The sequence below is a fragment of the Heteronotia binoei genome, chromosome 17 (assembly GCF_032191835.1).
Source record: "Heteronotia binoei isolate CCM8104 ecotype False Entrance Well chromosome 17, APGP_CSIRO_Hbin_v1, whole genome shotgun sequence".
NCBI classification, from domain to species: Eukaryota; Metazoa; Chordata; class Lepidosauria; order Squamata; family Gekkonidae; genus Heteronotia; species Heteronotia binoei.
The window spans coordinates 45736508-45759839 of record NC_083239.1 but is presented as its reverse complement, the minus strand read 5'-3'; the positions used below and the strand labels follow the sequence as shown (position 1 = coordinate 45759839).

The 23332-nt window shown below is 50.2% G+C and overlaps 1 protein-coding gene across 1 annotated transcript; it reads left to right on the top strand.

Annotated features, from left to right (window-relative positions):
- Positions 1 to 405: 405 nt before the first annotated feature.
- LOC132585862 (carcinoembryonic antigen-related cell adhesion molecule 5-like) lies at positions 406 to 23301 on the top strand. The gene is made up of 8 exons (XM_060257739.1): positions 406 to 466; positions 3251 to 3358; positions 6224 to 6505; positions 13322 to 13564; positions 15147 to 15419; positions 20372 to 20620; positions 22243 to 22285; positions 23034 to 23301. The coding sequence occupies exons 1-7, from the start codon at positions 406 to 408 to the stop codon at positions 22254 to 22256; spliced, it is 1230 nt and encodes a 409-aa protein (XP_060113722.1). The 3' UTR covers positions 22257 to 22285; positions 23034 to 23301.
- Positions 23302 to 23332: the final 31 nt, after the last annotated feature.

The following is a 23332-nucleotide window of genomic DNA, read 5'->3' as shown; positions in this document are numbered from 1 at the left end:
AATCCAGAAGAGCTTTTCTTATACCAAGAATAATATTTTATCAGTCTTCGAGGTGCCGCTGGGCTCAAACTTTGTTCCACTGCTTCAGACCAAGACGGCGACCCACCTGCATCGATCCTTTTTCTCTTCATTTGTCCTGTGCCATTCCCCACCCCCCCCACCCCGCCAGAGCCCACCTGTGTTGGAATGACTTAATCTAAGGGCAAACGGGGGAACTCTTAGGCTTGGAGGAAATGTAGTTGAACCCCCACTGGAAACTGAATCCTCAGAGGAGGTGGCAGCATTGACGGTGCAGACGTCCTACACATCGTTTCCAAGGAGCACACGGAGTTTGTGTGGCACGGAAGGCGGACGAAAGAATCTTGGTTTCCGACTGACATCTTCGACGGAGCAGCCCCTGACACGATGGGCCGGACATGCGACACCCTTAGATGGAAGAGTTCTTGCCAAGTGGTGCTTTTAGCAGGTAAGGGAGCAGGGCTGTTCTGCGGGAAAGGGTCCCGCAATGACCAGAGACGTAGAGCAGAGGTCCCCAACCCCCGGGCTGTGCGCCGGTACCAGTACATGTCCTGTTAGCAACTGGGCTGTGAGTTGTATAATTATTTCATTATATATTACAATGTAATAATAATAAGATGACGGCATTGGATTTATATCCTGCCCTCCGCTTCAGATTTCAGAGTCTCAGAGTGGCTCACAATCTCCTTTACCTGCCTCTCCCACAACAGACACCCCATGAGGTGGGTGGGGATGAGAGAGCTCTCCTCAGAAGCAGCCTTTTCAAGTACAACCTCTGCCAGAGCTATGGCTGACCCAAAGCCATTCCAGCAGCTGCAAGTGGAGGAATGGGGAATCAAACCCGGTTCTCCCAGATAAGAGTCTGCCCTTTCAAGGACAACCTCTGCCAGAGCTATGGCTGACCCAAGGCCATTCCAGCAGCTGCAAGTGGAGGGGTGTGGAATCAAACCTGGTTCTCCCAGATAAGAGTCTGCCCTTTCAAGGACAACCTCTGCCAGAGCTGTGGCTGACCCAAGACCATTCCAGCAGGTGCAAGTGGAGGAGTGGGGAATCAAACCCGGTTCTCCCAGATAAGAGTCTGCCCTTTCAAGGACAACTTCTGCCAGAGCTACAGCTGACCCAAGACTATTCCAGCAGCTGCAAGTGGAGGAGTGGGGGAATCAAACCCGGTTCTCCCAGATAAGAGTCTGCCCTTTCAAGGACAACCTCTGCCAGAGCTATGGCTGACCCAAGGCCATTCCAGCAGGTGCAAGTGGAGGAGTGGGGAATCAAACCCGGTTCTCCCAGATAAGAGTCTGCCCTTTCAAGGACAACCTCTGCCAGAGCTATGGCTGACCCAAGGCCATTCCAGCAGCTGCAAGTGGAGGGGTGTGGAATCAAACCCGGTTCTCCCAGATAAGAGTCTGCCCTTTCAAGGACAACCTCTGCCAGAGCTATGGCTGACCCAAGCCATTCCAGCAGCTGCAAGTGGAGGAGTGGGGAATCAAATCAAATTGTTTTCCACAAAACCGGTCCCTGGTGCCAGAAAGGTTGGGGACCGCTGACCTAGAGGGGCAGAAATTGAGCATGAGTGAATTGCTGGGATAGCCCTTGGATGAGTGCCGCATGCCCCAATCTCCCTTTAAAAATCCTGACCGTGTGAACCTCTTTTGGGGTTTCCTCCTCTGCAATAGGTTACTATTGATATTATCAAAGTATTTTTAAGTTAAAGAAAAGGTCGCGCATTGGTTTCCAGCACCGCTGACCAATGGTGCAGTAAAGACTGGGAAGGCGACGAAGATGGTGAGGGGTCTGGAGACCAAGTCCTATGAAGAAAGGTTGAAGGAGCTGGGCATGTTTAACCTGCAGAGGAGGCAGCTGGGAGGTGATAGGATCACCATCTTCAAGGACTTGAAGGGCTGTCTTACAGAGCAGGGGTGTCAAACTCATTTGTTATGAGGGCCGGATCCGACATGAACGAGACCTTGTTGGGCCGGGCCATGTTGCGTTGGGCCGAGCCATGCCGAACCGGGCCATGTGTGTACTTATTTAAGATTAGGTAGCAGAGAGATAAATTTTATAAAGAACACAGACAAACCCAAATATATATTTTAAAAAACTTAGAACATGCTTAAAACATTACCGCTCATTGGTTTTAAAGATGCTTTCTTTGAATTTCTCCCCTGGGATCCAGGGAACTGGGTAAAGCTGTGGCTCTTTCCTTCCTTCCCTAGGGGACTGGTGTGTGTGGGGGGGGGGGAGGAGCCTCAGCCAATAGAAGGAAGAGAGGCTGGCTTAGTAGCAATTGAGGGAGCCTGGCTCAGTAGCAATTGAGAGAGCCTGGCAAAGCAAGCTATTCCTCCCCACCCTTCCTCTCCAAGGGAGGAGCCTTAGCCAGTGGAGAAAATAGAGGTTTTGCTCTGTAGCTCCTGTGGTGTTGAGCAAGCCTGGCAAAGCAAGCTGTGATGCAGAAGGAAGCAAGAGAGAGGAAGAAGGAAGCAGATGACAGCCAGTTGCTCCGGGGCCTGATTTGGCCCCCAAACTGCTTGTTCAACACCCCTGATATAGAGGGTGGTGTGGAATTGTTTTCTGTGGCCCCAGAAGGTAGGACCAGAACCAATGGGTTGAAATTAAATCAAAAGAGTTTCTGGCTCAACATTAGGAAGAACTTCCTGCCCATTAGAGCGGTTCCTCAGTGGAACAGGCTTCCTCAGGAGGTGGTGGGCTCTCCTTCCTCGGAGGTTTTTCAACAGAGGCTAGATGGCCATCTGACAGCAATGAAGATCGTGTGAATTTAGGGGGAGGTATTTGTGATTTTCCTGCATTGTGCAGGGGGTTGGACTAGATGACCCTGGAGGTCCCTTCCAATTCTTTGATTCTATGACTGGGAAACATTTGCATAGACTTGTGAAACTTCCGCATTTCCAAAGGTTCAGAGTCCAGTCTAAACATATCGGATTAGATTTAGATGAAGGTGCTTTGCAGATAGGGTTGCCAGATCCAGGTCTGGAGATTCCTGGAGGGCAGAGTCTGAGGAGGACAGGGACTTCAACGAGGTGTAACCCCATCGAGTCCCCCGTCCGACTTCTCCGGGGGAACTGAATCTCTGTAGTCTGGAGACGAACTGCAATTCTGGGGGATCCCCAGGTCCCACCTGGAGACTGGCAACCCTAGGTTATACCTGAGTTCCGGGTGTCTCTGTTTTCACTACTTAGTGAAGGATTCTTTCTCTCCCCACCCTTTCTCCCTTCAGCCGCCATCCTGAATTCTGCCTTCCTGCTGACTCAGGCTCAGGAGGAGATCCCTGTTACGGCAGAACCACCACAGCCATCAGAAGGACAGGACAGCCATCAGAGGACAGGTATGGTTTGTTCCCTCTGTCTTATCTCTCTCAGGAGTCAAGTCGCACCTTTAAGTCCAACAAAGTTTTATTCAGAATGTAAGCTTTCGTGCGCTAAAAGCACACTTCTTCAGTACCTGATCCCTTCGTCTGAAGTGTGCTTTTAGCGCACGAAAGCTTACGTTCTGAATAAAACTTTGTTGGACTTAAAGGTGCGACTTGACTCCTGCTTTGCTCAACTGCTTCAGGCCAGCACGGCTGCCCACTTGGATTTATCTCTCTCAGTGTGGTGGTTAAGTGTGCGAACTCCTATCTGGGAGAACCGGGTTTGATTCCCCACTCCTCCACCTGCACCTGCTGGAATGGCCTTGGGCCGGCCATAACTCTCGCAGAGCTGTCCTTGAAAGGGCAGCTGCTGTGAGAGTCCTCTCAGCACCACCCATCTCACAGGGTGTCTGTTGTGAGGGAAGAAAATATAGGCGATTGTAAGCCGCTCTGAGTCTCTGATTCAGAGAGAAGGGCGGGGTATAAATCTGCAGGCTTCTTCTTCTTCTCAGCCCCACCCACCTCACAGGGTGTAGTGGTGAAGTGCGTGGACTCTTATCTGGGAGAATTGGGTTTGATTGCCTACTCCTCCACTTGCACCTGCTGGCATGGCTTTGGGTCAGCCATAGCTCTCGTAGGAGTTGTCCTTGAAAGGGCAGCTGCTGGGAGAGCCCTCTCAGCCCCACCCACCTCACAGGGTGTCTGTTGTGGGGGGGGAGAAGATATAGGAGCTTGTAAGCCGCTCTGAGTCTCTGATTCAGAGAGAAGGGTGGGGTATAAATCTGCAGTCTTCTTCTTCAACCCCTGCTTCAGAGCATTCTCTCTGCTCAGCCTCAGGAGGGTTTCTCCAAAGCACCAACCAAAGGACACAACTGCTTCCAGGAGTCACCCTCCGTGGGTCTCATCCCTTGTCAACGGGTTAATCAGGATGAACGAGGACACAGAAAGAACACTGTGATAGGGTTGCCAGCCTCCAGGTGGGAGCTGGAGATCTCCCACTATGACGCCTGATCTCCAGGCCAGAGAGAGCAGCTCCCCTGGAGAAAGCGGCCACTTTGGAAGGTGGAATCTGTGGACGCAGGGCTTTTTTTGAGCAGGAACGCAGTTCTGGCTGGCTTGGCATCAGGGGGCGTGGCCTGATATGCCAATGAGCTCCTGCTGGGCTTTTTCTACAGAAGAAGCCCTGTATAGAAGTATAACCCCCTGAAGTCACTCACCTCCCCAAACCTCGTCTATCTCAGGATCTACAACCAAAATTTCCAGGTATTTCCAAATCTGGGGCTGGTACCCCTAAAGAACAGAGAACTGGCTATGTAGATTTTTCTTTTTCATTGAAGGCTCTTACAAATCTCAACATTTTGGTGGGCATCCTATAAAAGCAACCTGCCTAAACTGCATTATTAATTGTATTGATTGACGCTGTTTGTAGTCCAGCTTTCTCACCCAGACTGAAAATGGATTGTGCAATGTACATTGATATACACAGAAGGATACATCTCATACAAAGGGCATTTTTTGTAGCAGGGGCTCCTTTGCATATTAGGCATCGTCCCCCTGATGCAGCCAATCCTCCAGGCGCTTACAGGGCTTTTAGTGCAAAGCCTCCTGTAAGCTCCAGGAGGATTGGCTACATCAGGAGTGTGTGGCCTAATATGCAAAGGAGCTCCTGCTACAAAAAAAAGCCCTGCTCATAAGCAATGCAGTAGGACTAATTGTAAAATTTTTGAAACAGGGATGCCATTTGCCTGATTTGGATGTGGGGAGCAGAGGAAATCTATCAAAGTGTATTGCTGTTAGGGGAGGGGCCAAAGCTCAGTGGCAGAGCATCTGCTTGGCATGCATAAGGTCCCAGGTTCAATCCCCACCATCTCCAATTAAAAGGACCAAGCCGGAGGAGATGGGAAAGACCTCAGCCTGAGACCCTGGAGAGCCATGAAGTGGGGCTGTAGCTCAGTGGTAGAGCCTCTGCTTGGCATGCAGAAGGTCCCAGGTTCAATCCCCACCATCTCCAATTAAAAGAACCAGGCAGGAGGAGATGGGAAAGACCTCAGCCTGAGACCCTGGAGAGCCATGAAGTGGGGCTGTAGCTCAGTGGCAGAGTGTCTGCTTGGCATGCAGATGGTCCCAGGTTCAATCCCCACCATCTCCAGTTAAGAGGGTACCAGGCAGGAGGTGATGGGAAAGACCTCAGACTGAAACCCTGGAGAGCCACGAAGTGGGGCTGTAGCTCAGTGGTAGAGCATCTGCTTGGCATGCAGAAGGTCCCAGGTTCAATCCCCACCATCTCCAATTAAAAGGACCAAGCAGGAGGAGATGGGAAAGACCTCAGCCTGAGACCCTGGAGAGCCATGAAGTGGGGCTGTAGCTCAGTGGCAGAGTGTCTGCTTGGCATGCAGAAGGTCCCAGGTTCAATCCCCACCATCTCCAGTTAAGAGGACCAGGCAGGAGGGGATGGGAAAGGCCTCTGCCTGAGACACTGGAGAGCTGCTGCCAGTCTGAGTAGACCATAGTGACCTTGATGGACAAATGCTTTGATTTGGTACTAGGCAACATCATAAGTTCACATGTTCCAGAACAAGAAAGAATGAATGAAAGGGCAGATATAGCTAAGATGAGGCCTGGAGATCTGCTGGAATTACAGTTGATCTCCAGATGAGAGAGATGAAAGAAAATGGCTGCTTTGGCGGGTGGGCTGTATGTATTACACCCTCCCCAAATCCCACCTCCCCAGGCCCCACCCCACCCAATCTCCAGGCACTTCCCAACCCAGAGTTGACAACCCTTCCTGATGCACACCTGTCTAAATCACTGACAGTAACCTTGGATCTTTTCCACCCGCAGAGATGCTCTCCAAACCGACCGTTTCGGCCTTCCCCTCCTCTTACCTCGTGGAGTTCACTGATTCCATTACTCTAACCTGTGAGATCCGCTCCGGAGCCACCAAAGTCCGCTGGTTCAAGAACGGCAGACCGTTGAGGAAGAGTGATCATATCAGCCTTTCTAGTGATAACCGGACTCTCTCCATCCCGAGCATAACCCGAGACGATGCCGGGGAGTACCAATGCGAAGTGTCCAACTCAGCGAGCACCAGAATCAGTGACATCCAATACGTCGATGTGATTTGTGAGTTGACATGTCTCCTTTATGGCTCTTGGGTGGTGTTCATGGGGACGCCCACTGTTCTTCTACAGGGGTGGCCAAACTGCGGCTCGGGAGCCACAAGTGGTTCTTTCACAAATATTGTGTGGCTCTTGAAGCCCCCACCGCTCCATTGGCCAGCTTAAATCACTTCTCCAAGTCAAAACCAGTCGGCAGCTTGGAGAATGCACTTAAAGTTAAAGTTGCTTTCTTTCCACCTCCACTTCCCCCATCTATTTGCCTTCCTGCCTTCTTTCCTTCACCCCTTCCCTCCCTCCCTCCTTCCTGTCTTGCAGCTCTCAAACATCTGACATTTATTCTATGCGCCTCTTGTGTTAAGTAAGTTTGGCCACCCTTGTTCCAGACCTTGGCTCAAGAAGAAGGGGAAACCAGGGACTAGCTGCTTAGACAGGTAGAGCAGAGACCCTTGACCTTTTTTGTTTGTTTGTTTCGGTATTTTTTTATTTGTGCGTGTGTGTGTCCCTGGAAGTCAAGACAACCGCTGGTGCTGACCCCCTACTGGGGGCCTGGAGGATATTGACGGAGGTGGCTGAATAAAGCCTGCCCCTGCCCTCCCGACTGCTGGTATTCCAAGCTCTCCTCCCATCCAAGTACTTGCCAGAGTTGAACCTGCTTAGCTTCCAATATCTGACCAGGAGATCAGGCTGGCCTAGGCTATCCAGATCACGGCAGACCCTTGACCTTTCTGAGCTGATGCACACCTTTGGAGATCGGACACGGGGTGGTGGTTAGCACAGTCACAAAATGGCTGCAGCAGGGGGCGGAGCCACCCCAAAATGTCGAGAAGTGAGGTTACACATAACTCATCTCTAACTGTAGTTTGTCAGCATTTCGGGGGGGGGGGGAGTTCTGTTCAATGAAATGCTTTTAAAAATGACATCGTTTTAGGCAGGGCTTTTTTATTTTTAAAGCAGGAACACAGTTCCAGCTGGCTTAGCATCAGGGGGTGAGGCCTAATATGGACTCTGTGAAACAAAGGTGATATCGGGGTGTGTGGTCTAATATGCAAATGAGTTCCTGCTGGGCTTTTGCTACCCCAAAAGCCCTGTGTGAAACAATGGTGACTTTGGGGGTGTGGCTCATCATGCAAATGAGTTCCTGCTGGGCTTTTGCTACCCCAAAAGCCCTGCACGAAACAATGGTGACTTTGGGGTGTGTGGCTTATTATGCAAATGAGTTCCTGCTGGGCTTTTGCTACCCCAAAAGCCCTGTGCGAAACAATGGTGACTTTGGGGGTGTGGCTATTATTCAAATGAGTTCCTGCTGGGCTTTTGCTACCCCAAAAGTCCTGGCTTTAGGATATTTTCTCTCCTACCCACAACTATGCATAAGAAAGACTCATCTGGCAACATCTAGAGGATTCCTGATGGTCAATCAGAAGCTCTGCTGGCCCCACCCACTTCCCAGAATCCCTCATTGAGTGCCACGGTATCCAGGGGCAGCACGTTGGAAGATCTGTGTCAGCGTGTGGAAATGGTTGACTATATATAAAAATAGCTATCAATTCTGAGTGTATTTTGGTCCCTGCCTCTAAGGGGCTTAGGAGGTCACTCACGGTTTCCCCTTCTCCAAGTTATCCACACAACAACCCTGTGAGGTGGGTTCAGCTGAGGATGAACAACTGGTCCCAACGTCTCCCAGTGAGCTCCCAGGCAGAGAAGGGATCTGAGCCGGGTCACACAGTCCAACCATTTAGGGTTGCCAACAAGTGATCTCTAGCTGGCAGGGATCAGCTCCCCTCGAGAAAATGGCTGCTTGGAAGGGTGGACTCTAGGGCAGGGGCGGCCAACGGTAGCTCTCCAGATGTTTTTTGCCTACAACTCCCATCAGCCCCAGCCAGCATGGCCAATGGCTGGGGCTGATGGGAGTTGTAGGGGGAAAAACATCTGGAGAGCTACCATTGGCCACCCCTGCTCTAGGGCATTGGACTATGCTGAGGCCCCTCCCCAAACCCTACCCTCTCCGGGATCCGCCCCCAAAGCCTCGAGGTATTTTCCAAGACAGACCTGCCAACTCTAGAACCATTACACCCTAATTCTTCTCGGAGAAAAAGAGCATCCTTATTTTGACAGTGTAGGGTGGGGCGCAGAATCTCTTAAGGCATCTCCGTGGAAACCGAAAACTGAAAGCTATAAGAACAGAAAAATAAAAAATATAACCATAAAGCCGGCCTATATAACAATAAAGGCACAGAACAGACAATTGAAGACAGTAAGAATAGAAACAGCAACAATAAAAACATAACCATAAAGCCCTCTCCCAACTTCAGGGTTATCGGAAACTGGGGAGGGAAATATCTACTGGCCAGTCCATCACGCCCTATGGAGACCGATTCCCATAGGGTATAATGGAGAATTGATCCGTGAGTATCTGGGGCTCAGGGGGGGCTGTTTTTTTGAGATAGAGGCACCAAATGTTCAGCATAGCATCTGGTGACTCTCCTCAAAACACCCTCCAAGTTTCAAAAAGTTTGGACCAGGGGGACTAACTGTATGAGCCCCCAAAGAAGGTGCCCCTATCCTTCATCGTTTCCAAATGGAGGGAAGGCATTTAAAAGGCCCTTTGGAGTTCAATCATGCTTGTCATACCTTTGCTCCTGGCTCCACCCCCAAAGTCCCCACTCCCCAGCTATTTCTTGAGTTGGACTTGGCAACCCTAGAGGATAGGTCCCTGTCCTCCTCAAGTTCCACCCCCAAATCTCCAGGAGTTTCCCAACCTGGAGCTGGCAAATAAATAAATAAGTCCCCAGTTTGGTGTAGTGGTTAAGTGCGCAGACTCTTATCTGGGAGAACCGGGTTTGATTCCCCACTCCTCCGCTTGCAGCTGCTGGAAATGGCCTTGGGTCAGCCACAGCTCTCGTAGGAGTTGTCCTCGAAAGGGCTGCTTCTGTCAGAGTTCTCTCAGCCCCACCTGCCTCACAGGGTGTCTGTTGTGGGGGGGGGGGAGAAGATAAAGGAGATTGTAAGCCATTCTGAGTCTTTGATTCAGAGAGAAGGGCGGGGTATAAATCTGCAGTCTTCTTCTTCTGCCAGTGGGTGTGGGAACCTGGCTGCCCCTAACCCAAGGCTACCCTGAGTTTCTAACCCCCGTGTCAGGTTGGCTTCCAAGTTATTATTCACCACCACCCTGGCCTTGTTTCTCATTAACTCAGCATATGTTTAGTTTTCAGGCCGATTCCCTTCAAACTAACTTCTTTGGGTCAAAGGGCACCAGGTACGAGGGAGGGACACCCAGAAGGAGCCAAATTCTTTCCCGCTGGTGAAAGAAAACAGTGATTAAAAATGTTCTTAGAACGTACAAAAGAGAGTGGGGGAGGCGCTGCAAGCATTTTCTGAGTGTCCATGAGATGAGGGGGCCTTTCCCCCTTTTCGTTGCTGTGATACGTTTGGTGGGGCCATTTTGTGCCTTCCCCATCTTGTCTCTGTCCCTCCCAACATCATCACCAGGGGAGAAATGCTACATGCAGGGGTGGAATTCTAGCAGGAGCTCCTTTGCATATTAGGCCACACACCCCTGATGTAGCCAATCCTCCAGGAGCTTACAAGGCTCTTTTTTGTAAGCTCTTGGAGGATTGGCTACATCAGAGGGATGTAGCCTAATATGCAAAGGAGCTCCTGCTATAATTCCACCCTGGCTACATGTGAAGTGATAAGCCAGAAGAGGGCTTCCTGGGGTATGGGAGTCTGGGTTCTCCAACAGGGTGCCCACCGACGCCTTTTCTGATGTTTGCCAAGTATTTTCAGAAAGTGGGAGGGGTCAGGCAGGGCTTTTGTCTAGCGGAGTTTCTGATTGCCTGTGGCAGACCTGATTGACTGTTCAGATTTTTCTTTTAAACGTTGCTTCAGTTGCGGTATGCTCTGTGTATTCAAGAAAACATTTTTAACAATATGTTCGTTGTACAGGACGTCCTGTTAAAACAGAGCTTTGGCCTGAAATGTTGAACAGTAGTGTTTCCAGCTCTGGGTTGAAACATACCCGGAAATCTGGGGGTGGAGCCCGGAGAGGGAGGGGTTTGGAGAGGGGAGGGATCTCAGCACGGTATGATACCATGGAGTCTATCCTTCCACACAGCCAGTTTCACAAGGGGAGCTGATCTCGGTTGTCTGGAGATCTGTTGTAACAGCAGGAGAAGCCAAACCTATCGAAGAGTTACTAGTAGAGTTTGGTGTGACTTCACACAGGTTGGCCTGCATCTTATGGAATCATAGAATCACAGAGTTGGAAAGGGCCATACAGGCAATCCAGTCCAACACCCTGCGGAATGCAGGATCAGCCTAGAATGTAGAACAGGGGTGGCCAAACTGCAGCTCAAGAGCCACACGTGGCTCTTTCACACAGATTGTGTGGCTCTCAAAGCCCCCACAGCCCCGTCAGCTAGCTTGGAGAAGGCATTTAAAGTCTCTTTAAATCACTTCTCCAAGCCAAGCCAGCTAGCAGCTTGGAGACTGCATTTATAATTACAATTGCTGTCTTTTCCACCTCTTCCTTCCTCCCTCCCTCCCTCCCTCCCTTCCTTCCTTCCTGGAGAGCCAGTTTGGTGTAGTGGTTAAGTGTGCAGACTCTTATCTGGGAGAACCGGGTTTGATTCCCCACTCCTCCACTTGCACCTGCTGGCATGGCCTTGGGTCAGTCATAGCTCTGGCAGGGGTTGTCCTTGAAAGGGCAGCTGCTGTGAGAGCCCTCTCCAGCCCCACCCATCTCACAGGGTGTCTGTTGTGGGGGAGGAAGGGAAAGGAGATTGTGAGCCGCTCTGAGACTCTGTCCTTGAAAGGGCAGCTGCTGTGAGAGCCCTTTCCAGCCCCTTGAAAGAGCAGCTGCTGTGAGAGCCTTTTCCAGCCCCACCCACCTCACAGGGTGTCTGTTGTGGGGGAGGAAGGTAAAGGAGATTGTGAGCTGCTCTAAGACTCTTCGGAGTGGAGGGCAGGATATAAATCCAATATCATCATCATAATCTTCTTCTTCTTCTCCCTCCCTCCCTCCCTCCCTCCCTCCCTCCCTCCCTTCCTTCCTTCCTTCCTTCCTTCCTTCCTTCCTTCCTTCCTTCCTTCCTTCCTTCCTTCCTTCCTTCCTTCCTTCCTTCCTTCCTTCCTTCCAACATCTGCCGTTCATATCTTGTGGTTTATTCTATGTGGCTCTTACGTTAAGCAAGTTTGGCCCCCGCTCTAGAGCATAGAAGCATAGAATCATAGAGTTGGAAGGGGCCTCCAGGGTCGTCTAGTCCAACCCTCTGCACAATGCAAGAAACTCACAAACACCTCCCCCTAAATTCACAGGATCCTCATTGCTGTCGGATGGCCATCTAGCCTCTGTTGAAAAACCTCCAAGGAAGGAGAGCCCACCCCCTCCCGAGGAAGCCTGTTCCACTGAGGAACCCCTCTAATGGTCAGGAGGTTCTTCCTGATGTTGAGCATCACTGACGAGTGCTTGTCCAGCTGCCGCTTAATGGCTGCCAGTGAGGGGAAGCTCACCCCCTCCCTAGGTGGCCTCACAGCCTCTTGAGGCAGCCATTTTACATTTGTGCCACAAAATTCCAAAAGACTCCCTCAGGCTCAAAAGGTTTTGGGGACTCCTGATACGCAAATTGTGTTTGCTTTCCCTGCAGCATACAAACCCTCCCACCCTCCTTCTCGAAATCTCAGGACAGCTTGGAGGGGGTTACCCCATTTTATACACCCAGCAGAGGATAGCCAGGTTGGGTGATTCTCGGTGTGCATGTCACTCTCTCAAATATGTCTGACTGGATTCTCAGTGCAGCACCAACCGAGGTCTGGCAGTTCAGGCAGCAAGACTTCCATGGTCTTTGGAGGTTCCATTGCCTTCTGCTGCTGGGAACTGGTGAGGGGAGAGAATTGGGTTTACCACTGGTTTAGTGTCCACCCTCCTGCCTTCACTGAAGGTCTTTAAGGGGAATTTGGACAACCCACCTGTCCGCCCATTAGATGCTCTGCACTCAGCAGGGGGTTGGACTAGATGACCTCTATGACACCCCCAACCTATTTATTTACAAAACTTGTATATCACCTTTCTGTCCTTTTGAGGCCCACCCAGGTGGCTAACAATTTACAACACAGGTGATCCACTCACATTTTTTTTTAAAAAAAAAGCATTACAATCAAGAACCCACTCCAAACACACATCATTAAAACAATCAAAATAACAGAGTGTAAACACCTAACTTAAAAAACCCATTTTTAAAAACTGTTAGCATCAGGGCCACAAACTAGGTGATTGCCTAGGGCGCCGGCCTTCTGGGAGTACCAAATTGGGCAACCCCATGTGACTCAGTGATGTCATCAGTGGGGAGGGGGCACTGAGGGAATGGAGGGGCCCCTGAGGGAATGCTGAGGAAAACAAGAAAGATATCAGCCACTGGTGGAAGATGGCAACAGAAAGGGACTGATGAATCTCCTCGGGGAGAGATTTCCAGAGCTTTGGTGCCACAACTGAGAAGGCCATGTCCGGAGTTGCCACCCGCCTAATCTCCAAAGGTTCCTGAACAGGGGTGGAATTCTAACAGGAGTGCCTTTGCATATTAGGCCACACACACCCTGATGTAGCCAATCCTCCAAGAGCTTACAAAAAAGAGCCTTGTAAGCTCTTGGAGGACTGGCTACATCAGGGGTGTGTGGCCTAATATGCAAAGGAGCTCCTGCTAGAATTCCACCCCTGCTCCTGAAGCAGGGCCTCCAAAGACGACCAGAGTGGTTGCGCAGGTTCAACTTGAACCCTATTCACCTCTAGCTTAAGTACCCACAGTGACGCACCCTGTGTTTCCTCTAGATGGACCTGAAACTCCCGTGATCCACACAACTGAGGAGAGTTCAGACCTCAAGCTGACTTGTGAAGCCGACACATTTCCGGATGCCCATTATGCCTGGTTTTTCAATGGGAGGGAATGTGGTACAGGATCCCCTCTGGTCATCCAGAATGCCACCCCAGAGCATTCTGGGAGTTACGTTTGCCTAGCCTGGAACGTTCTGACTCTCCAGAAGAGGAATAGCACACTGGATGTTGTGGTAGGAGGTAAGTAACCATTAGGGGGCCGCAGGATCCATCCTGACCATTCTGCTGGGACTTGGGCAGTCTCAGAAGAGGTCAGGTCCTTTAACTTCAGGAGGATGCCAAGTCCAGAGGACCATGGGTGGCCCAGGACAAGCTGTGCCAAGGGCTGGCAATCCTGTTGGAAGTTTTTCCTCAATCTTTGGTCTACTAGGAGGGGGCTGTGGCTCAGTAACAGAGCCTCCGCTTGGCATGCAGAAGGTCCAAAGTTTGATCCCCAGCATCCCTAGGTGAAAAAGGACCAGGCAGGAGGTGATGGGAAAGACCTCTCTGCCTGAGACTCCGGAGAGCTGCAACACTCACCTTGAGGGACCACAGGGGGACTCCGCAGATCAACCGGGTCCAGCTGGTTTGCTTTTCTGATTCACTGGCAGTGGCAACATAAATTGTGCCTCCAGTAATGTAGAGAGGAGTGGCCATGGCTCAGTGGTAGAGCTTCTGCTTGGCAGGCAGAAGATCCCAGGTTCAATCCCCGGTATCTCCAGTTAAAAAGGACCAGGCAGGAGGGGATGGGAAAGACCTCAACCTGAGACCCTGGAGAGCCAGGAAGTGGGGCTGTAGCTCACTGGAAGGGCCTCTGCTTGGCATGCAGAAGGTCCCAGGTTCAATCCCCGGCATCTCCAGTTAAAAGGACCGGGCAGGAGGGGATAGGAAAGACCTCAACCTGAGACCCTGGAGAACCAGAAAGTGCAGCTGTAGCTCAGTGGTAGAGCATCTGCTTGGCATGCAGAAGGTCCCAGGTTCAATCTCTGGCATCCCCAGTTGAAAGGAACAGGCAGGAAGGGATGGGAAAGACCTCAGCCTGGGACCCTGGAGAGCCAGGAAGTGGGGCTGTAGCTCAGTGGAAGGGCCTCTGCTTGGCATGCAGAAAGTTTCAACCCCTGGCATCTCCAGTTAAAAGGACCAGGTAGGAGGGGATGGGAAAGACCTCAACCTGAGACCCTGGAGAACCGGGAAGTGGGGCAGTAGCTCACTGGAAGGGCCTCTGCTTGGCATGCAGAAGGTCCCAGGTTCAATCTCCGGCATCCCCAGTTGAAAGGAACAGGAAGGAGGGGATGGGAAAGATCTCACCCTGAGACCCTGGGGAGCCAGGAAGTCGGGCTGTAGCTCAGTGGAAGGGCTTCTGCTTGGCATGCAGAAAGTCCCAGGTTCAATCCCTGGCATCTCCAGTTAAAAGGACTAGGTAGGAGGTGATGGGGAAAGACTTCAGCTTGAGACTGAGGGAACTTTGTGTGTGTTCATGTGCCCAGGAGCCAGACAGTTGGCTAATGCATTAAAATCTCTCCAAAATGCTGTGGTTTTCTCTGGTGGCAACTATGGTGAGGAAATTCCTGGAGATTTAGAGGAGAAGCCAGGGGAAGGGAGGGCCATAGAGTCTCCCCCTCCAAAGCAGCCATTTTCTCCAGGGCAACTGATCTCTGTCATCTCATAATCCTGGAGGCTGGCAACCCCATCTTGTGCTCTTCCATTTCTGTCTGCATGCACCCAGCAAGTCCTCACCCTTAACCGAAACCCATTCGCCTCTTCAACTTTTCTATCCCTGCAGCTGAAGTGCGTGACGTCACAGTCACTGGCCCCTCTGTCGCCACTGAAGACCAGCCTGTCACTTTGACATGCACTGCTGTGGGCAGCTCAGTTTCTTACTCCTGGTTTAAGGGGGACCAGAGCCTAGAACCAGGACATTACACCGTACTGACCAACAACAACCAGAATCTCATGTTCAGTCCGAGTCACCGGAGTGACTCTGGGGACTATACCTGCAGAGGGTCCAACAGTTTCTCTTCTGACGTCAGTGAGCCTCACCGGCTGGATATTCTGTGTAAGTCTGGACTCTGTAAGTCAGTGTAAGGCTGTCTATGGCAGTTGTTGGTAACCGGAAGCCCATAAATCCAGCCTGGCTTGTAATCACTTCTTATTGGTCTTCTAGGGTTGCCAAGTCCAACTCAAGCAATATCTGGGAACTTTGGGGGTGGAGCCAGGAGCAAGGGTGTGACGAGCATAATTGAACTCCAAAGGGAGTTCTGGCCATCACATTTAAAGGGACCACACGCCTTTAAAATGCCTTCTCTCCATAGGAAATAATGAAGGATAGGGGCACCTTCTTTTGGAGCTCATAGAATTGGACCCCCTGGTCGGATCCTTTTGAAACGTGGAGGGTATTCTGAGGAGAGGGATTGGATGCTATGCTGGTAATTTGGTGCCTCTACCTCAAAAGACAGCCCTCCCAGAGCCCCAGATACCCGCAGATTAACTCTCCATTATACCTTATGGGAATCGGTCTCCAATAATGGAGTGCCCAGCAGACATTTCCCTCCCCCTCCCCCATTTTCTGATGACCCTGCCCCCACCTGGGGATTGGCAACCCTATGGTCTTCACATGCATTTAGAATGCATTCTTCTTCTTCACATGCATTTATACTTCCTAAACACCCCTTTCTCCCTAGCTGATAGAACTGGCAGCTCTAGGCTGAGAAATATCTGGAGATTTGGGGGTGGAGCCTGGGGTGGGTGGGATCTGGGGAGGGGAGGGACCTCAGCAGGGTATGATACCACAGAGTCCACCCTTCGGAGCCGCCATTTTCTCCCAGGCATAAGAGGAGATCTCCTAGCGCCACCTAGAGGTTAACAAAAAAATTAATCTGCTAGAAAGGTCATTGCATTATTAAGCTGCGCCTTGCCAGAGAGCTAAAGGGCTCTTGGCCTGTGGCTCTTAGCCTGGGGGCTGTGTAAGGACCAGGAACCCAGATTCCTTGTGTTCCCAATAAGGTAAGTAGACTCTCCAGGCGGGGAGCCACATAAACAAGCTATCATGAAGGTAGAATGCCAGCAGGGGGGTGGAGGCTTTCCAGTGTTTTGCATTGAGTGTCACATGTATGACTATCTGCCCACAGGACAGAAGTCTTGGGTGTGTGCTCAATGCAAGTTGCTCCTGGTCCTCAGGGAACGAGTTCGTACCCTTGAGGCTGAGGTGACTGACCTGGAGAAGCAGAGACAGTCAGTTGGGCACTCGGAGAAGACTCTCGGGGACGTGATAGATGAGCCCCGCTCTGAACGTGGCAGCCCCGTTGCCGCCAGGGAGCATGAGGGTCGAGAGGGAACAGGGCACCGGGCTGAGGATAAGGGGAATGTGCCCTCCGAAGGGACCTCTTCTTCAGTTGGTGAACGGAAATTCTTTCGCGCCAAGGAACCATCCCTGGGCAGGGAGAGAGGGGGGGTCTTGGTAGTTGGTGATTCGATCCTTAGGCAAGTAGACAACCGCGTACTGATCGTATGATGACTTGCCTGCCTGGTGCGAAGGTAGCGGACATTACACGTGTAGTAGATAGACGGTGCTGGGGAGGAGCCAGTGGTCGTGGTGCATGTTGGCACCAACGATGTGGGGAAATGCAGTCGTGAGGTCCTGGAGGAAAAATTTAGGCTGCTAGATGGGAAACTTAAGGCCAGGACCTCCAAGGTAGCCTTCTCAGAAGTGCCACCTGTTCCACGTGCAGGGCAGGAGAGACAGGCACAAATTAGAAGTCTCAATGTGTGGATGAGACGATGGTGTAAGGAGGAAGGGTTTAAGTTTGTTAGGCACTGGGATGCTTTCTGGAACAAGCGGGAGCTGTACAAAAGAGACGGTCTCCACTTGTCCCCGGATGGAACCAGGCTGCTGGCGCTTAAAATCAAAAAGGTGGCAGAGCAGTTTTTAAACTAAATCTTGGGGGAAAGCCGACAGGAGATGAAATGTCTCTGGTAAGCAGTGGAGTGCCGCAGAGCTCAGTATTGGGTCCCGTACTCTTTAACTTGTTCATAAGTGATTTGGAGTTGAGAGTAAGCAGTGAAGTGGCCAAGTTTGCAGATGACACTAAAATGTTCAGGGTGGTGAGAACCAGAGAGGATTGTGAGGAACTCCAAAGGGATCTGTTGAGGCTGGGTGAGTGGACGTCAACGTGGCAGATGAGGTTCAGTGTGGCCAAGTGCAAAGTAATGCACATTGGGGCCAAGAATCTCAGCTACAAATACAAGTTGATGGGGTGTGAACTGGCAGAGACTGACCAAGAAAGAGATCTTGGGGTCGTGATAGATAACTCACTGAAAATGTCAAGAGAGTGTGCGAATGCAATAAAAAAGGCCAACGCCATGCTGGGAATTATTAGGAAGGGAATTGAAAACAAATCAGCCAGTATCATAATGCCCCTGTATAAATCGATGGTGCGGTCTCATTTGGAATACTGTGTGCAATTCTGGTCACCGCACCTCAAAAAAGATATCATAGCATTGGAAAAGGTGCAGAAAAGGGCAACTAGAATGATTAAAGGTTTGGAACACTTTCGCTATGAAGAAAGGTTAAAATGCTTGGGGCTCTTTAGCTTGGAGAAACATCAACTGCGGGGTGACATGATAGAGGTTTACAAGATTATGCATGGGATGGAGAAGGTAGAGAAAGAAGTACTTTTCTCCCTTTCTCACAATACAAGAACTCGTGGGCATTTGATGAAATTGCTGAGCAGTCGGATTAGAATGGATAAAAGGAGGTACTTCTTCACCCAAAGGGTGATTAACATGTGGAATTCACTGCCACAGGAGGTGATGGTGGCTACAAGCATAGCCAGCTTCAAGAGGGGGTTAGATAAAAATATGGAGCAGAGGTCCATCAGTGTGTGTGTACACACACACACACACACACACACACACACACACACACACATATATATATATATATATATATATATATATATATATATATATATATATATATATATATATATATATATAAATATTTTGACACAGAGTGTTGGACTGGATGGGCCATTGGCCTGATCCAACATGGCTTCTCTTATGTTCTTATGTGACCCAGAGTGTTGGACCGGATGGGCCATTGGCCTGATCCAACATGGCTTCTCTTATGTGACCCAGAGTGTTGGACTGGATGGGCCATTGGCCTGATCCAACATGGCTTCTCTTATGTTCTTATGTGACCCAGAGTGTTGGACCGGATGGGCCATTGGCCTGATCCAACATGGCTTCTCTTATGTTCTTATGTGACCCAGAGTGTTGGACTGGGTGGGCCATTGGCCTGATCCAACATGGCTTCTCTTACGTTCTTATGTCAGAGAATCACCAAATGCTATTCAACAAATATTATGAAACGTATGATAAATGGTAATAATGTGTAGCGACATAAAGTTGACAACAGAAAGTTCAGAAGCACATAAGGTTGCATGAAGGACTACAGGAGGTCCATCCTGTTTCTCCATTTCCAACACTCTTCTTCATGTCCGGAGCGGAATAATATAACTAAAATATTTTCATACCTTCATATTATAGTCAGGCTTGACTGTAATATTCATAGGTTTTACAAATCCTTAAGACAACATCTCTTCAGCAACGTCTCAGAAATTTTCTAGTAGCAGCAGCTTACATTTACTCTTAGATAACTCTACCAGCTGACCCCCTTAACACTAACTTAGAGAGGGGAGTGCTGTGGCTCAGTGGTTAGAGCGGGAGTGTTGAGACTCATGAGGGCTGGATCTGACATAAATGAGATCTTGTCAGCTGGGCCATGTCAGGTCAGGCCGTGTGTGTACCTATTTAAGATTAGGTAGCAGAGATATAAATTTTGTAAAGGACACAGACAAACACAATTAAAGATTTTTCTTTTTTAAAAAAAACCCTTAAAACATGCTTAAAACATTAGCACTTGTTCTTAAAGGTGCTTTCTTTGTATTTCTCCCATGGGATCCAAGGAACTGGGCAAAGGAAGCTCTGGCTCTTTCCTGCCTTCCCCAGGGGACCAGGAGTGGGGAGGAGCCTCAGCCAATACGCAAGAATGAATCATAAGAACATAAGAGAAGCCAGGTTGGATCAGGCCAATGGCCCATCCAGTCCAACACTCTGTGTCACACATAAGAACAGAAGAGAAGCCATGTTGGATCAGGCCAGTGGCCCATCCAGTCCAACACTCTGTGTCACATAAGAACATAAGAGAAGCCCTGTTGGATCAGGCCAGTGGCCCATCCAGTCCAACACTCTGTGTCACATAAGAACATAAGAGAAGCCCTGTTGGATCAAGCCATTGGCCCCTCCAGTCCAACACTCTGTGTCACATAAGAACATAAGAGATGCCATGCTGGATCAGGCCAATGGCCCAGCCAGTCCAACACTCTGTGTCACATAAGAACATAAGAGAAGCCATGTTGGATCAGGCCAATGGCCCATCCAGTCCAACATTCTGTGTCACACAGTGGCCAAAACTTAGGTGCCATCAGGAGGTCCACCAGGAGGGCCAGAACTTGTACTGTTGCCTTCCCAACACCAAGAATACAGAGCATCACTGTCCTAGTCATAAGAACATAAGAGAAGCCATGTTGGATTAGGCCAATGGTCCATCCAGTCCAACACTGTGTCACACAGTGGCTAAAAAATCCAGGTGCCATCAGGAGGTCCATCTACAAAGGCCAAAGAATGGCTTTTTCTGATACACAAGAATGAATCATAAGAACAAGAGAAGCCATGTTGGATCAGGCCAATGGTCCATCCAGTCCAACACTCTAGTGTCACACAGCGGCCAACACTCTAGTGGCCAATGGTCCATCCAGTCCAACACTCTAGTGTCACACAGCGGCCAAAACCCAGAGACCAACAGGAGGTCCATCAGTGGGGCCAGGACACCAGAAGTCCTCCCATTGTGCCCCTCCAAGCACCAAGAATACAGAGCATCACTGCCCCAGACAGAGAGTTCCAACAATACGCTGTGGCTTATTGTTTTCCCCTGCTTGTCTGCTGCAGATGGACCCGATCCTCCCGTCATCCATGAGGTTTTTGACCGGGGCCGTTTCAAGCTCAAGTTCTCCTGCCGATCTGACTCGTATCCCGCGGCAAGTTATGTCTGGTTTCTCAATGAGAAGTTTCTCTCTGACCAACAAAATCCCCTCGTTCGGGATCTTGCCACTGAGAATGGCGGGAATTATACTTGCCAAGCCGAAAACAGAAGCACCCGACAGAAGAGAAATACCACCCTGGAGCTTGAAGTGCAGGGTAAGTACGCCATGAATTCAGCCGGAGCTCACAGGGTTGCAGCTGCTGAACCTTTCTGAAGCCCCCCTCCTCTTCCCCACCTACCTTGTCCCTTGAATAGCAGTGCAGCTGCATAACAACCCCTGGATTAGGAGAGCAGGCATTCAACCAGCCACCAGGGGCTTTGCCACACCCTCAACAGCCATCATTAATCCCTGGATAAGCCCACGCCACCCTTTCTTCACTTCTGATGTGATTTTGAATGGGTGGCTTGCTGGCTTTTTGACTGGGGGGAGGGTGGCCAAGGAGAGCCCCAGGTGAGCGAGGCCTGCTTGGACTGGCTGCATTTCTAGCCAGCCCAAGCAGGTTTCGCTCACCTGGGGCTCTTCTTTCTTCTGTTGGGTTGCTTTTGGCTGGGGGTGGGCGGGCATATACTAATGAGTTATGCTAATGAGCTCCGTCACCTATTTTTCTACAAAATGACGCCCCGAGGGTAAGTAAATAGAAATTCGGCCAGCAATACCACCTGATCGCTGGTTCAGAATGATCAGCCACTAATCTCTGCAGAAATCGCTCTCCATCTGCCATGAATCTGGGATGTGATCCATCAGCACTTGACCAGACTCTATTCTGGGGTCCCCAAGCTTTTTAAGCCTGCAGGCCCCTTAGAATTTCAGCACAGTGTAGTGGGTGCAGCCACAAAATGGCTGTTGCAGGAGGCGGAGTCAGCCACAAAATGCCTACCACAGCATACCTTCATTCATACAACAAAGATTCTTGTGCTGTAGTGGCAGCTGCTGCCAAAGCAACGCTTTTTAAAAACTCTGCACAGTTGATCAAATCTCCAACAGCCAATCAGAAGCTGTGCTAGGCAAAAGCCCTGCCTGGCCCTGCCCACTTTCTAAAAACATTTGCTGGGCACCAACTTGGAGACCCTTTGCTCTGTTCTCTCTTGGACTAATCAACAGCCATCTGTTCATCGGTAGGGTTTCCGGGTCCAGTTCAAGAAATATTTGGGGACTTTGGGGGTGGAGTCAGGAGACATTGAGGTGGAGCTGGGAGCAAGGGTGTGACAAGCACAATTGAACTCCAAAGGAAGTTCTGTCCATCACATTTAAAGGAACCACACAACTTTAAATGCCTTCCCTCCTTTGGAAATAATGAAGGATAGGGGCACCTTCTTTTGGGGCTCATAGAATTGGACCCGCTGGTCCAATCTTTTTTGAAACTTGGGGAGTGTTTTGAGGAGAGTTACCGGATGCTATGCGGAAAATGTGGCGCTTCTATCTCAACAAACAGCCCCACCCGAGATACCCACAAATCAATTCTCCATAGGGAATTGATCTCCATAGGGAATAATGGAGTGCCCAGCAAACATTTCCCTCTCTGCCCCCACTTTCTGATGATCCTGAAGTGGGGGGAGGGTCTTCAAATTGGGGGATCCCCTGCCCCCACCTGGTAATTGGCGACCCTATTCATTGGGGTCACCCTGTGAATCAGTCTGCTTAGAGCATACCAAAGCTTACCTTCTGAATAAAACTTAGTTGGTCTTAAAGGTGTGACTTGTCTACTGCTTTGTTCTGTCGCTTCAGACCAACACGGCTGCCCACTTGAATATCTCTCTGTGTTTGTTATTTACATAGGACGGTGGATGTAATCAAGAAACCCTGAGCGATTTGGACCACGGTGAGTACCAATGCAGAATGTCATGAGTTTTCCCTTTACATGGCCCCGGGGTTGCCAGAACAAAAAGTTACTTCTGCTATCAACAAGAAAGATGGCGTCTCTCGTGATTATGGCCATGGAGAGCCAGTTTGGTCTAGTGGTTAAGTGCGCGGACTCTTATCTGGGAGAATCGAGTTTGATTCCTCACTCCTCCACTTGCAGCTGCTGGAATGGCCTTGGGTCAGCCATAACTCTGGCAGAGGTTGTCCTTGAAAGGGCAGACTCTTATCTGGGAGAACCGGGTTTGATTCCCCACTCCTCCACTTGCAGCTGCTGGAATAGCCTTGGGTCAGCCATAGCTCTGGCAGAGGTTGTCCTTGAAAGGGCAGACTCTTACCTGGGAGAACTGGGTTTGATTTCCCTCTCCTCCACTTGCAGCTGCTGGAATGGCCTTGGGTCAGCCATAGCTCTGGCAGAGGTTGTCCTTGAAAGGGCAGCTGCTGTGAGAGTCCTCTCAGCCCCACCCACCTCACAGGGTGTCTGTTGCGGGGGGAGAAGCTATAGGAGATTGTGAGCCACTCTGAGTCTCTGATGTAGAGAGAAGGGCGGGGTATAAATCTGCAGTCTTCTTCTTCTTCTATGTGGGGTGGGAAGGGGGAAGTTTGACTCCAGATGCATTGTGGGATATTCCATTCAATCATGAGAGAAGATGCTACTGCATCAGTATGGCCTGGGGACATCACGTGGTTTTCTCTCTCCCTCTTGGCAGGGATTGACCTGGCGCACGTGTGAATGTGTCACTCCTGGGATTTCTGACATACCGTCAGATTGTGAAGAAAACCACAGTCACGCCAGAGAAACAGAAGCAGATGACAGGAGGGAGACTAAACTACAATATGGAAGAATGAACCCGTGTCCCCTGCTTAATTTCTCTTGATATTCATTCAGCCCTCCCCTCACCCAATACTACAAATAGCCTCTTGGTTCAAGACTCATTGCAGACCAACTTACCTAAATAGATTCTCTAACACACCAAAGCACGAGCTTCGATCTTCTGCAACCCATCAG